We start from the raw sequence: 16,115 nt of genomic DNA, 5'->3' as shown, positions 1-16,115 counted from the left end.
TCATGAGTCTTGAGCAATGTTCTTCAGGAGTATTTGACCATATCAACATAATAATCACATATTGTCACAAGTAGGCTTCAATGAAGTTACTGTGAAAAGCCCCTAGTCGCCATATTCCGATGCCTGTTTGGGGAGGCCGGTGCGGGAATTGAACCGGCGCTGCTGGCCTTGTTCTGCATTACAAGCCAGCTGTTTAGCCCACTGTGCTAAACCAGCACCTAAACCAGCCCAAACATTCACTCGAACACAGTTATTGTTTCCATCGCCCGGAGGAATATTTCCAATGCCGACATTATGCCTAAAGGTAACCTGTTAAAACAGTACCTTCCAAATGGAGCATTAAGTGTGTACGGTTTTCTATTTTGTTATCTAACTGTAGCTGCCAAAATCCTCTCGAGGCGTCCAGTTTCGTAAAGTATTTGGCATGAGCCATTTCTGCTGTGATTTCTTCTCCTTTCGGGATTGGGTAGTGTTCCCGTTTGATATTGTTATTGAGATCTTTTGGATCAATGCATATGCGTAAGTCACCATTGAACTCACCCAGTCAGTTGGTTCAGTTACCTTTGATATGATTTTGCACTGCAACATCATATCGAGTTCATTTTTCAGATGGTCTCTTAAAGGTGCTGGCGCTCTACGAGGTGTATGTATCAGTGGCTTAGCATTGCTCTTTAGCTGAATGCTGTAAGTGAATGGTAACGTACCCATTCCACTGAATACATTCAGGAATTTTCTCAGGATTATGGTTAGGGTTACGGTTAGGGTTAGAAGAGCGATTTCATCAGAGTCTGAGACCAGTAACAAATAAATCAATCGTTCGCCTTGTAGCTGTATCCTTTTCTTAAACATGTAGCGCTCATAAGTTTCATTTGCTTGTGCTTTCCAATGGATGTTGATTTTTTTCATTACCAGCTCAAATTTTTTTTTATCCTCACTGTCTTCAAATTGGAAATAATTATACAATTCAATTGCTTGCGGTCCAGCTAAATTTAGGAGCTGCGCAATTTTACGCTGGTCATGAGCTGATTCTAGTGCGGAGGCAGATAAAAAAACTTCAAACTATAGTTTGATGGTTTCCCAATTTAGATCGAGTTTACCAGTCATCTTGGAGTGCCTTGTTTTCTCAGACCTTCCATCTTACAGGCTGGAACTCGGTGCTGATTTTCAGATCTGTTCAGTAGTGCGATGGTTCTTCTTGTCCATAAAACTAATCTGACTAACTAAACTATTTGCTATGCTTTTAAGAATCATGCCTGGTATCGTGTGGTGTTCTTTGTGTTGCTTATACTCGGGATGGATTTGTAGTGTACACAAAGATCACAAAAAGCTAAGTCAAATAAACAAAGCTAAATTTATTACACTACTTATTATACAGTTCGAACACTATTCCGAAAGCAAGCAATATTTTAACTAAACTACAATCTACACTATACTAACACTTGTCTCATGCACACTATCTTAAATTGTACTCTGCTCTGCTCCTTGTCTCTTTAACCTCCTCTCGCCTTCTCTACACTCTCTCTCCCAGAAGTCTGAGAGGCATTCCTTTTTATAGGTCGGCTCCCCAGCTCCATCTAGTGGTTGATTATTATATTACAGTAACCCTTTATGTACTAGACATTCTACATAATGTCACAAAATCCATGAAGGTGACAGAGCACAATTTAACTACCTGTAGACGGCCTTCCGACAGTAAACCAAGATGTCAGAGCTCTATCCAGGCCAGGATGCCCACTTGCTTGCCTGAATGCAGTAGCAGCATGCCTAACGCAAGCTGGTCTGGAGGCTGTTTCATATTTTAAATGTGAAAGTTTGGCGAATAGGTGCCTCTATTTTGGGGTGCCCGCTCCCTCTCACCTACCTGCCATGTTATCCTCATGCTGTTTACAAGCTGGAAGACTTCCCATTGGCCCTCTTGAACCCGTCCACCATCCTGAATTGGATGGCAGGCTCACCCTTCAGCAACCAAATGGCCAAATCAAGGAAAATCAATAACTGTTTTCTGCACTCTGCGAGTTTATGATCTCACTTGAGTCTGACAGTGGGGAAGCATATCGGGAAAATCCTGCCCAATAAAACCACAAGCAAATACAGAGTACGAAGGAATAGCTCTTGAGTCCTGAGGTATCCAATCTAGTCGCAGACATTCGATAATGGGGATTAATGTTCAGGCTTCACTTTGAGATCAATATTATCTGTTAGATCGTTGCTTAGTGAAATAGTTTTCTTGATATTCCCATCCAGGCGGTTGCTCATTGTAAAATAGGTCTCAGGCAGCATGAGGCACTGCTGCCTCACAGTGCCAGGGACCCAGGTTCAATTCCGTCCTCAGGTGACTATCTGTGTGGAGTTTGCACTTTCTCCCCATGTCTGCGGGGGTATCCTCCGTGTGCTCCGATTTCCTTCCACAGTCCAAAAATGTTCCGGTTAAGTGGATTGGCCATGCTAAATTACCCCTTAGTGCCCAGGGATGTGCAGGTTAGGTGGGGATAGGATGGGGGAGTGGGACTGGGTAGGGTGCTCATTCAGAGGGTCGGTGCAGACCTGATGGGCCGAATGGCCTCCTTCTGAACTGTATGGATTCTATGTATTTTGGTACACTTCAGTTAGGTTTATAAAACTGGCAAAAGTATCTGTGCATGATCTAAATGAATAGGAACAGAGTCCCGCTAACCTGTTTATCCGGGTTTTTCCCGCTATGAAATAGCATGCTGGGACTCTGGTTATATTCGGGGTCTCAGCAGGGAAATCTCCAATGAGGCTGCACTTAGTCTTCTTTCCTGCACTGAGGAGCTCCGCTCGTCCGAACTCCTCAGTGCAGGAGAAGTTTGGAAAAAAAGCAGCCTGACCTCTCGACCCTCTGACGCGATCCCCAATCTTCCCAAAGCCAAGTTGCGTAGGTGGCACTGCCAAGGTGCCAGGATGACATGGCCAAAGTGCCAAGATGGCATTTTTTGTATGGCGGTGATTGGTCGTGGGGGTCCCCTATGTGTGTGTCTGCAAGGGGAAGAGGAGGCGAGGAACCCACTTACAGTGAGTTGGGGCTTCAGGGGGTAGCATTGGAGCCTCTCTTTGCACTGAGCGGTTTTGGAAAGGTGGCCTCCTCAGTGCAGGAAACAGGCCTGAGTATGGCCTCGGCCATGCGTTCCCCACTGAGGCCCCTGAACTAACTGGAGTGATGTTGGATAGCGTGTTTCTCGCCGCTGTGAGTGCCGGGAAATACATGGCTGGACGCACTCGCTGTGGGACACATTTCCTATTTGGGTAAATGTGGGCTAGGCCAGGAGAATCATAGAATCACTGCAGTGTAGAAGGAGGCTATTCGGCCCATCAAGTCTGTACCGACCATCTGAAAGAGTACCCTGCCCAGGCTGACACCCTCACCTTATCCCTGCAGCCCAGTATCCCCACCTAGCCTTTGGACACCTAACCTATTGGACATTCAGGGACAATTTATTATGGCCAATGCACTTAACCTGCTCAACTTTGGATTGTAGGAGGAAACCAGAGCACCCGGAGGAAACCCATGCAGACACGGGGAGAACGTGCAAACTCCACACAGATAGTGTCCCAAGGCTGGAATTGAATAAGGGTCCCTGGCGCTGTGAGGCAACAGTGCTAACCATTGTGCCACTATGCCACATCAAACTCCCCAAGGTCCCAAAAAATGACTAAATGTGGGCGAATAATGGCCTGGGCTGCACCCAAAAAGGGAAACACTTCCCCAAACCAGCCCAAAATTATACTTAGAAGTTTTTTGGGAGCATCGTGCCCAACATTTAATCTTTTACCCATCTCGGGTGGGAAGGGTGGGGGTGGGTGCGGGCACCTGATTCTGAAGGCATCCTCAGAGTTGGGGTGCTTTGCTCTCCCATGGGAAATTGGAGCTCCAGGAGCCCATCCCTCCCTGGCCTAACTACCGATGCCATGATCGCTCCCCTCCCGACTCCTAGCAGGCATCCTCTACCCATCTTCCCCAGGAGCCCAGGTGACCCCGATTTACCTTTTCAAAGGTCTCAGTGCTCAGCCCCAGGCAGAGAAATGGCAGTACCACTTCTGGCCACTGCAGCTCATTGTCCGACAGCTCTCACGAGTGGTCACGAGAGCTCTCACCCCCAGACTTATTTCTGGGGGTGGAAAAAAGTCCCGCTCACTGCCAATCAACGCCCAAGTGAGTGTTAAATGACTGGGAGTTTGATAGTCAGTGGCTGCATGTTAGTTACCAACCCGAAAAATGGCGAGCGATGGTCACTCGCCACCTTTAAAATTCTGCCCTTGAACAAATTGTCCTTTTTCAAACATTTCCTGCTCCAGTGCTGCCTCAGCAGTGGAAATATAGTCTCTCTCTCCTGGTTGGATTTCCTACTTCATGGGTGGTTTTAGATAAATGTGTAATTCAAATATTCAAGCCTGGTGGGGGCAGCAGTGTCAGCTGAAAGTTCTTTAAACTCTTCTCAATTTTCATTTTGGTTACTAGTGGAATAAGCCTATAGCTCTGAAAACCTGACAACAAGATGACTGGAATGGGGTGTGGAGATCACACAGTGGTACTGTTAAGGTGAGTGGGCAAGGTGTATTGTTGGAGAGTAGAATGATTGTGATTCCTCCATAGAGTGTGCCATCTCTGACACAGGTTGCTTCAAATAAGAGAATGTTATATTCACTAGGATGAGCACCACTCATGCTGTTAAAGACTAAAATTCAGCAAAGTGAAGTGAAATTTAATTACATCTCGAACACAGGCAAATCCTACCTGGAGAATGCTTCCCATGAGAGAGGATAATGCACCCATTCCAATGCAGATGATTCCATACATTAAACCTATGAAAACACACAAGTAATTGATATAGGAATATATTTCTGATAAATGCAACCTTCCCATAGCCAAACACACTGATTTATGATTTTCGAGGACGGAAGTTGGAATTCAATCAACTGGCAAAATCCTGGAATCCAATGATATGAAGGTAAACTTTGATTGGCACAGAGGCCAGCTCAACAGAGCCAGACAGAGCACTGAACTCAGAAATTTGGAGAGTGAGGGAATTACCAATGTTTTAAGGGTTGATATCTTTTAACTACTAACTACAGTTAGTTAATTGCATGATGAGTTAGAACAGGTTCCCCAGCAGCAAGGCGAGGATCTGGGCATGCTGATTAAATAGCAGGAAAGGTCACAATTAACATTCACGCTGTTTGCTATTTAACCGCCCAGCTCCCGAACGCGAGTTCCGGAACTCACCCAAATATGGTGGGTTTGACCCCAATTTCAGTCAACTTCCATCCCATTTGCAAGATTGAAGTCGAATGTAACGGTCTCCCGGGACAGAACTGGCTCCTCAGCGAGAAATCACAAGGGAGTTGTTTAGCACTCCTTTTTAAAAACATGAAGCTGCCGCAATGGCTGTTGAGGGGAACTGAGGAGGTGAGTATCCATTTCCATTTTCGGGCATGAAGCATGGAGCTGCTACCTCAGAGCTCGGGAGGGTGGAGGGGGTGAGACTTGGTCGGGGGTCTGTAGCATTCCAGGGCAGGAGCCGCCCGTGGGCTGTGAGTGGGAGGTTGTGGGGCTTTTCGTCTGTGAAGCCGTCAAGCCATTTAAAAATATTATGGATACCCATAACAGGGGAAACTACAGCTGCTGCCTGTCTGTCCAACCAGACTCTTCCAGGACAGAGCCCTGTTCTTGGTTATATGCTCTTTTATGGTTAACTTCTTTTGACTGTGAGCAGATCTAGATTCATTGTTGAAGGCTATTACTAATGAGGAATTGACCTTGTTAGTTGTGAGAGCACTTTACAGCTGCAGGTTGTGTTTGCTGCTTGCTCCTGCTGATGGCTGCAATACCTGGAGGTTGCTGCTGCTGTTTCCTTCTTTTTATGTTGACGGAAAGATGGACAATTTTTTGTCTTGGAACACCAGACTCAGGGGGACTAGTAGGCAATTCGGTTTGAAGCAAGTAGACACTGTGGGACCTGGTGCACGGCATTAATCCAAATAGGCCATCTGTAAACGCCATTGAAGAAATGCTCTTGCCGATTGCTGATGCCATTGTTGCTGGTGTGGTGAGTGCTGCCTGTAACTGGCACATCACCGCAGGTTTAACATGCTGGATGCCAAGGATGTTTAACTGCACCCTGAGCGCTAGTGAAATATGTGGATGCCAGGATTTGGTTCCGGTGAGATTGAGCCGTGTGACAGTGTAGCATCTGTACCATGTCCTCGCAGACTTGGCACCCCGTGGAGGAGGAGGACAGCGTTTCACAAGCTACAGGACACAAGTGCATCCGTGAAGCCACAGATGTCCTGTATGCCCGGGCAGCTGTCTATATCAACTTTGAGCTGGACCAAGCCCATCAAGATGCCCGGGCTGCAGGATTCTCCACCGTCGCCGGGCTGCCAAGGTCCCGGGGGTAATTGTTGGCACAGATGTCACCTTGTGTGCACTGGGGCATCAGGAAGTGTCCTTCATTAACAGGAAGGAGTTCCACTCCCTTTTAGGAACATTTAGGGCAGCTGTTTGGCACAGTGGCACAGTGGTTAGCACTGCTGCCTCATAGTTCCAGGGTCCCAGGTTCAATTCTGGAGGACAGCGTTTCACAAGCTACAGCACACAAGTGCATCCGTGAAGCCACAGATGTCCTGTATGCCCAGGCAGCTGTCTATATCAACTTTGAGCTGGACCAAGCCCATCAATTCTGGCCTCGGGTGACTGTCTATGTCAGGGGTGGGCAAACTTTTCCGTACAAGGGCCACATTCAGAAATTCACAAATTTAAAGGGCCGCATAGTATATTAAGTAAAATAATTACTTCACCCAGTTATGATTCTGGGCGCCTCATATAGAACATAGAACATAGAACAGTACAGCACAGAACAGGCCCTTCGGCCCTCGATGTTGTGCCGAGCAATGATCACCTTACTCAAGTCAATGTATCCACCCTATACCAGTAAGTAACCCAACAGCCCCCCCCCCCCCCCCCCCCCCCCCTCCCATTAACCTTATTTTTTTTTTTATGACTTGGTGGGCCGCATAAAGACCTTTGGCGGGCCGCATGCGGCCCGTGGGCCGTAGTTTGCCCACCCCTGGTCTATGTGGAGTTTGCACGTTCTCCCCGTGTCTGCGTGGGTTTCCTCCCACAGTCTAAAGATGTCCAGGTTAGGTTGATTGGCCATGCTAAATTGCCCCTTAGTTTCCAAAAGGTTAGATGAGGTTACTGGGTTACAGGATAGGCAGGAGGTGGAGGTGTAAGATGCTCTTTCCAAGGGCTGGTGCAGACCCGATGGGCCAAATGGCGTCCTTCTGTATTGTAAATTCTGTAATTGTATGATTCTATGAGTAGAACCCCTGGATCATTGGCGTTCTTCCTCCCATTCCCCTCCCATCCAATTAGTGCCCCTCCCACCCCCTCCCCCCGACTACCCTGTACCACCCTCCAAGAGTCTGTTTAACATTACACCGGGGTGATGGGCCTGTGTCGGCACTGTCAGTGGGTAAATATACAAGGTACGAGAGTGATGATCACTCGCTGTGAGATAAGCTCTGGTGCTCCACAGTTTGAGACAAAGTCTAACTTCTATCTTTCTGCTGGCAGCAGGCTCATGCCCTTCTCTGAACGGGATCTGTATCGGGCACGTTTGATCTTGGATCACTGTGCCCAGGAGGTGAGGGGTAGGGGAGCGGAGGGCAACAGGGGGTGGGGGTGCAGACACGCCCGCTATGAAGATTAACGTGACAGAGGCTTTCTCATGTATCAGGTGTAACATGTTTAATTGTGAACATTGGGTACATCCATTCCCCCTAGCTACAGATTGTGACACCCTCCCAGTGCCCACTCAGTAATCCTCAATCTTCTTACGTGTCCTATTGCTACGTCCCCCCCGGATACATGTCAGAGGTGGAGGCAGCCTGCTGCTTTCCGTGCCCTGCGGCCTTTGGTGCCCTTGATGGAAATCTTCTGGAGCTGGAGGACCCTGGATGATTTACCAATGTCATTGGCATCGCCATGCCACTCTGTTCTGTCCGCTGCCCTTGAGATGCATCGGCGTCAGGAGGGCGGAATTCGGAAGAACAGGAGACTGCTGTCGACTACTTGGTCCAGGTGGCCTCCAGTGCTTCCTCCTCCCTGATGGTTGTCATAAGGCCGCTGGGGACTCCATGGGATGGTGGGGCATCTGGAGTGAACTATCATCCGGCCCTGCCAGTCCTGGTGCATCCCCGTTGTCTGCACCATGATGTCGACGTACTCAGCAATGCTCCTCTGTGACTGGGCCACGATCTGGGGTGACTTGACAATGTCCACCTGCATCTGGGACATGTCCCTCAGCAACTGGGCCATGCTCTACAGTGCCTTGGAAATCTCCACCTCCGTATGCGACATGCCCATGTCCCTCATCAACTGGGACATGATATCAAGGCCCTCAACCACGGTCATCATAGACTGAGCCATGCCTTGGACACCACCATGCAAGACGCTGGCATCGTTCTGCAAGCTTTCCACTGTGGTTGCCACCTGAGCAGTGTTGGCATCAGTGTTATGCTTGTTGACATTGTCTCTGTGCCCGCAGCCTTTGCGACTCCTCCAATCGGCTATGCACTCACTGGAATATTGCTGGCATTCCCTCCTGAATCTCACGGCCAAGTCCTAGCATCTGCATGAGCTCTGGGATAGCTTGTCCAGAGGTTCAGCAGACATCAGGCTGCTGACTCCCTCGGTTGTTCCTGCCTCCACCTGATCTGCATCAGCAACTGTGTGGTACTCACCAAATTAGATCATAGAATTTACAGTGCAGAAGGAGGCCATTCGGCCCATCGAGTCTGCACCGGCTCTTGGAAAGAGCACTCTACCCAAGCCCACACCTCCAACCTATCTCCATAACCCAGTACCCCACTCAACACTAAGTGCAATTTTGGACACTAAGGGCAATTTAGCATTGCCAGTCCACCCAGCCTGTACATCTTTGGACTGTGGGAGGAAACCGGAGCAGCCGGAGGAAACCCACGCACACACAGGGAGGATGACACCACACAGACAGTGATCCAAGCCGGGAATTGAACTTGGGACCCTGGAGCTGTGAAGCAATTGTGCTAACCACAATGCTACCGTACTGCCCAAGCCGTCTGCAGATTGTATCCTTGAAGCCTGTCCACTAATGTTATCCACAGAGGTGTACGTCTCTGTGCTGGTGGAAGATGCAGGTGATAGCTGTGACACCTCGGTGATGGTCTTCATGGAGTTCTCCTCAGAGGTAGTCTCTTGGGTGGATGTGGGGGAGAACTCCGGTTGGCCCGACCCCATTAAATGGATATCCTGTGAGGGAATGTACATGTGGTCAGCGAGAGGGAAGGATAACTTTGTCAAACATGAACAACTCATTTGAGTCAGGTCATCAGGTGAAGGGGCAGTGGATCCTCATCTCTGCAACATTAGCCAAACTCGCTGTTGGTCTCTCCTCGGTCAACCCCACGATCTCCAGGGCCCGTTCCTCAATGCAACTGAAGACTTGGATCTCTGGTACTCGGTCCCAGTCTTGGCCCTTTCCTGCTTATTATGGGCTATCTTCTCCTGCAGTTACAAAGAGAGGGCTTTGTGAACCGTATCCTTGATAGATCGGGGGGGGGGGGGGGGGGGGTTCTATGCAAGTGGCATGTGTGGGCACTGCACCTGGACATAAATAGGTTATGCTAGTGTGTGTGCCAGAATGTACTGAGGAATAACCACAAAGATTGGATGTGCGGAGGGTGCGAGGTGTCTGCCAGTGATTTGCGGGGGGAGGGGGGTTGGGAGCTTGAGGGGTGGCAGGCAGAACTGATGCTAGGGAAGAGGTGGTGACTTAACCATGCAGTTTGATGGAGGTAAGATCATAAGACCATAAGACATAGGAGCAGAATTAGGTCACTCGGCCCATCGAGTCTGCTCCGCAATTCAATCATGGCTGATATTTTCTCATCCCCATTCTCCTGTCTTCTCCCCATAACCCCTGATCCCCTTATTAATCAAGAACCTATCTATCTCTATCTTAAAGACACTCAGTGATTTGGCCTCCAAAGCCTTCTGCGGCAAAGAGTTCCACAGATTCACCACGCTCTGGCTGAAGAAATTCCTCCTCATCTCTGTTTTAAAAGATCATCCCTTTAGTCTGAGATGGTGTCCTCTGGTTCTAGTTTTTCCTACAAGTGGAAACACCCTCTCTACGTCCACTCTATCCAGGCCTCGCAGTATCTTGAAAGTTTCAATACGATCCCCTCTCATCCTTCTAAACTCCAAAGAGTTCTCAAGCGTTCCTCAAAGGACAAGCTCTTCATTCCAGGGATCATTCTTGTGAACCTCCTCTTGACACTTTCCAAGGCCAGCACATCCTTCCTTAGATATGGGGCCCAAAACTGCTCACAATACTTCAAATTGGGTCTGACCAGAGCCTTATACAACATCAGAAGAACATCTTTGTCTTGTATTCTAGCCCTCTTGACATGAATGCTAACATTGCATTTGCCTTCTTAACTGCCAACTGAACCTGCACATTAACCTTAAGAGAATCGTGATCAAGGACTCCCAAGTCCCTTTGTGCGAGAACATAGAACATACAGTGCAGAAGGAGGCCATTCGGCCCATCGAGGCTGTACCGACCCACTTAAGCCCTCACTTTCACCCTATTCCTGTAACCCAATAACCCCTCCGAACTGTTTTGGACACTAAGGGCAATTTATCATGACCAATCCGCCTAACCTGCACGTCTTTGGACTGTGGGAGGAAACCAGAGCACCTGTAGAGAAACCACGCAGACGTGGGGAGAACATACAGACTCCTCACAGGCAGTGACCCAGCAGGGAATTGAACCTGGGACTCTGGCGCTGTGAAGCCACAGTGCTATCCACTTGTGCTACCGTGCTTCTGATTTCCTAAGCGTTTCCCCATTTAGAAAATAGTCTATGTCTAAATTCCTTCTTCCAAAGTGCATAACCTCACACCTTTCTACATTATATTTCATTTGCCACTTCATTGCCCACTCTCCTAGCTTGTCCAAATCCTTCTGCAGCCCCCCTGCTTTCTCAATACTACCTGTCCCTCTACAGATCTTTGTATCATCTGCAAACTTAGCAACAGTGCATTCAGTTCCTTCTTCCAGATCATTAATGGATATTGTGAATAGTTGTGGTCACAACACAGACCCCTGAGGCACACCACTAGTCACTGGCTGCCATCCTGAAAAAGACCACTTTATCCCCACTCTCTGCCTTCTGCCAGTCAGCCAATCCTTTATCCATGCCAGGATCTTACCCTTAACACCATGGGCTCTTAACTGATTTAACAGTCTCCTATGCGGCACCTTGTCAAAGGCCTTCTGGAAATCTAAATAAATCACGTCCACTGGTTCTCCTTTGTCTGACTTCCTTGTTACCCACTCAAAGAACTCTGACAGACTTGTCAGACACAACCTCCCTTTGACAAAGCTGTGCTGACTCATTCTTATTTTACCTGCACTTCCACGTACTTTATGATTTTATCTTTAATAACAGACTCTAAAATCTTACCAATGACCAAAGTCAGGCTAACCAGCCTATAATTTCCCGTCTTCTGCTTCCTTCCCTTCTTAAACAGTGGTGTTACATTAGCAACTTTCCAATCCTCTGGGACCCTTCCTGCCTCCAGTGATTAGATTAGCACCAATGCCTCCACAATCTCCTCAGCTATCTCTTTTGGATCACCCTGGGCTCATTGGTCTTCTTCCGACATTGTATGGCTGTCCTCCTGCTCATGTTTCCCGCACTGACTGCCACTGGCACTGCATTCCTGGTGGCATTAGTGACTTTGCTGCTGATCCTCTGGTCTCTTAGGGGGAACATATTGTCTCATCTCGCCTCCACAGCATCCAGAAGCCTGGCTAGGTTGGCATCCTCAAAGCATAGAGCAGGTCTGCACGCTGCCATGCCTGTGTGTTGACTGGGAGTGAGTGGTGAGAGAGTGTTTAAAAACAGCTCCCCCTTGTGTGGTAGTATGACTTGAGGTACTACGGTACCTGGGAGTGTGAGCTACTATTGGTGGAGAAGGTTCGCTGCTCATTGGCCCAAGTGTTGCTTTCTCATTGGTCAAGACGAAGGTAGCTCAGCCCAATGAGGCGGAGTATAAGAACCTGTGTCTCCCAGCAGCCATCATTCTTTCTGTACTCAAGCTGCTGGGGAAACATCTTGTAGATTAAAGCCTTCAATTCGGACTACTCCTTCGTTTCAGTTGTTATTGATCGTGCATCACCTTGTTAGCAGCAAGCAGCTGAGGTACAAATCTGGCGAATCAGACGGCAAGGCTACAAGTAACGGCGAGAATCTTGTGGAGGCTCATTTCCGGCACAAAGCTCCGTTAAATATGGGCTGCGATTTGTCAACCTGGTTGCCATGAAACATCTCGTCAATCGCAGCCAAACTCACGTTTAGAGATTTTTCCGTTAAATCACGCTCAGCAGGTTTTTACACATTCAATGGTTAAGTATTATGCAGACTAACTCGACAGAGTACAGATTCAACAGAGTAGGGAACTCTGTAATTGGTGTGTGAGGGGATTTATCATAATGAGGTGCTGGTCTCGCATTTTCAAGATCAAAGAGCGATCTAACAGAGTGAGATAGACAGCAAGACCTGAGAGCTGAAGTTCAAGGACATGAGTTAGATAAGCAAGTAAGTGAATGGTTGGTGAGTTTTAAGGTTTCTTTTTTTCTCTGAACTGGGACAATCGATAATAATATATTGAACTTATAGATTAACTAATATGACTACAAGAAAATACCTGCGTACCCTGGTGTCATGCAATGAGGTCATAAGACAGTGTAGCTGGTCACATGGACAAGTAATCCTGTGGACCTCCTGTATATAACACCTCTTTTCTCTCTGTACCTCCACAGCATGTTGAATTCCTCTGACATATTATCCAGCTATTGTAAGAGTGTTTGCATATCAGTGAGTGTGGTGATATGCCTGTGGGCGATATCATAGATGGATGGCGTGTGACCTCCAACCAGCAGGTAGCAGTGCCGCACACCATGCGGCCTCTAGACCAAGGTCATGTGTCCAGGGCCTCCCATATAAGGGGAGACACATACGGTCAACTACAGAAAAAGATTGAAAGGGTAATAAGACATACACGTGACTGGTCAGTGCTAGGTGTAGATTTCAGAGGAATAATAAGCAGACCCCATGATGCTCTGTAACAGGTGGTTATCTTACCACACAAGACACATTAAAAGATTCTAGTTTTGACAAGTCGCGGTGTTTCATGGATTCCTTCATAAGGTATCGAAGACCAAACACAATAGTGAAGAAAGGCCTATCCTTGGCATTTTGGTTTGCTTCACCGATGCTCCATGGTGGTTAACTCTGTCTCCAATGAAAGCTCTCTTTGAGGTAATGTTGATTTTCCTACTGCATCATCGCCAATAACACAGAGCTCATATCCCATGTATTCTATAAATTGAGGCAGTGTGAAGAAGGAGATGGCTCAAAAAGGGATCGAAAGATTAATAATAATAATCTTTATTAGTGTCACAAGTAGGCTTACATTGACACTGCAGCGAAGTTACTGTGAAAATTCCCCAGTCACCACACTATGACACCTGTTCAGGTACACGAAGGGAGAATTCAGAATGTTCAACTCACCTAACAGCATGTGTTTCGGACCTGTGGGAGGAAACCAGAGAACTCGGAGGAAACCCATGCAGACATGGGGAGAATGTGTAGACTCCGCACAGACAGTGACCCAAGCCGGGAATTGAACCCGGGTCCCTGCCGTTATGAAACAACAATATTAACCACACTGTGCTCCGTGCCACCCAAAAGTATATGATACACATTATCATCAAAAACTGCCAAGAGTACATGAGTAAAAGGTGCCAGTAACAATTAGGTGATGTCAAGTATTGGCTTTCATAACAAGTAGTTTATAAGTGGAGGGAAAGACTGAAAGTCCCTTAGTTTTGAGGCCCTGGTAAAGAATGAGCTTGATAAGTGAATGCTGGTTCCAGTCAGAGTTGGCTTTCATTTCGCAATTGAGTTATATTGGAACTCCCATTTATGAGTGCAATAAATGCTGTCCTAATCAGCGACGTCCACATCCTGTCAATGAATACATTTTTAAAAATTGATTCGACATGTACTTGATCATTGATAGCCACAAAATTTCACTTACTAAGTCCCTTTGTGATCCAAGAAAGTTTCTTCTCCGATAAAGTGATATGAGGTTTGATGAAGTCCTCCACTGTGACGGCAGCCAATGCATTAATACTGGAGGAAACAGTACTAGAGACAGAGTGGGAAGGAATCAGGGTATTGCTACTGAAGGAAATAATACTATATGCAGATCACTGGAAAGGAGTCAGATCATTAAAATTGATGGATTCAAACATACCTCAGAGTCCCACTGTATGCAGCTGCAACAAAGATTCCCGGAACACCAGGATAATCCTTCAGAATATCCATTACTAGGTATGGGAGCAACTAAAACACAAGACAATGAAATAATCAGAGGCAGCACACTAAAACAGATTTACTGGCAGCTCTGCCCTCACATATGACATGGCGAATTTCTGGGAAATACCATACATTCCAGCCTATTCAAGCCAAATCCCTGGGGAAAATTGCCCTTCCCAATTTGGTCAGCAAGACCCGTGGCAAATATTGTCCAATCCAATCATTACCAACAAGTGAACGGGCCATCTTGGACTGCGTGTTGTCAGTAAGGTTTTACAAACAATAGTCAGTGAAGAAAATCAACAAAGTCAACAGGTACTTTGGAAAGTTCTGATTTAATTAAGGACAGCAACCGATTTGTAAAAGGGGTTTGTGTTTGACTAACCTAATTGGATTTTTTGATAAAAAGATAGAGAAGGCTGGTGAAGGAAATGTAGTGGATGTTGTCTATATGGATTTTAAGTTAGTCTTTCACAAAGTATTACACACAAAATTGATTGGCAGAATTGAGGCTCATGGAACAGAAAGGTCAGTGTCAATTTAGATATTTAAAAAATTGACTCAAGGACTGAAACAGCAAGTTGCTATAAATGGTTATTTTTCAGACTGGAGCATGGGAGACAGTGGTGTTCCCCAAAGGCCGGTGTAGAATCAATTATTTTTGAAATATAAAAGATATAAAAGACTAACAAGTAAAATTTCGAAATTTGCGAATGATACCAAAGTTTGAGCAATGGCAAACGCTATGGAGATACCAATTGACAACAAAAGGACACAGATAGGTTAACAGAACAGGACAAGTGGCAGGTGAAACATAATACAGAGACGTATGAGGTGATGCATTCAGGAGGGTTGGGGTGAAGCAGTGTATACTTAATGGCACAGTTCTAAAATGTGCACAGGGACAGAGGGACCTGGGGTTTATGTGCATACTATTTGATGGAGCAGGATATTTTGAAAGAGTAGTTAGCAAAGCATATGGCGTCTTGGACTTCATGTACAGAGATATTGAGTAAAAATAATAGGGAAGTAATGCTGAATCTTTGCAAAACTCCCGTTAGGCCACAACTAGAATGCTGCGTCCAGTTCTGGTCACCACACTTTAGGAAGGATGTTGAGATCCTTGTGGAGATGCAGAGGAGATTTACCAGAATGCCCCCCAGGGATGAGGGAATTTCGCTACAAAATTAGGTTGGAGAAGATGGGGCTGTTCTCCTTGGAACAAAGGGAATGGAGGGGATCTGATGAAGATGTACAAGATCATGGCCGGGATTCTCTGGTTGGCAGGATTCACTTTTCCCACTGGCAGTGCACCCCCGCCATTTCCCGTCCGTGTGGGTGGTTTCAATGGGAAATCCCATTGAGAAGCAGTGGGAGGATGACAGGTAAGGAGAACAAAGAAAAGCTGTTGCCATTAGCTGATGGTACAGGGACTAGGGGAGACAGATTTAAGGTTTTCAGAAAGAGATACAGGGAGCTTTTTTTGCAGCGAGTAATAATGACCTACGAGGGTGGTAGAAGCAGAAATGATTAACGATTTGAAAAGGAAATTGTATGGGCACCTGAGGGAGATTAACCTGCATGGCTACAGAAATAGAGCAGGGTAATGGGACTGAGGAATTGGCTCCACAAAGAGCTGGCATGGATTCAACAGTCAAATG

The 16,115-nt window shown here is 46.8% G+C and overlaps 1 protein-coding gene across 1 annotated transcript in view; it reads right to left on the bottom strand.

Annotated features, from left to right (window-relative positions):
• The window catches only part of slc5a8l (solute carrier family 5 member 8, like), a 142,666-nt gene that overhangs the window by 53,646 nt on the left and 72,905 nt on the right, over positions 1–16,115 (bottom strand). The window contains exons 9-11 of the mRNA XM_038820980.1: positions 14,393–14,481; positions 14,174–14,283; positions 4,754–4,821 (exon numbers count right to left, since the gene is read on the bottom strand). Coding sequence (XP_038676908.1) covers positions 4,754–4,821; positions 14,174–14,283; positions 14,393–14,481 — 267 coding nt within the window. The remainder of the gene's footprint in view (positions 1–4,753; positions 4,822–14,173; positions 14,284–14,392; positions 14,482–16,115) is intronic.

This window comes from Scyliorhinus canicula, chromosome 15 (assembly GCF_902713615.1).
Source record: "Scyliorhinus canicula chromosome 15, sScyCan1.1, whole genome shotgun sequence".
Taxonomy (NCBI): domain Eukaryota; kingdom Metazoa; phylum Chordata; class Chondrichthyes; order Carcharhiniformes; family Scyliorhinidae; genus Scyliorhinus; species Scyliorhinus canicula.
The sequence above is the reverse complement of the archived record's forward strand: the minus strand, read 5'-3'. Positions and strand labels throughout refer to the sequence as shown.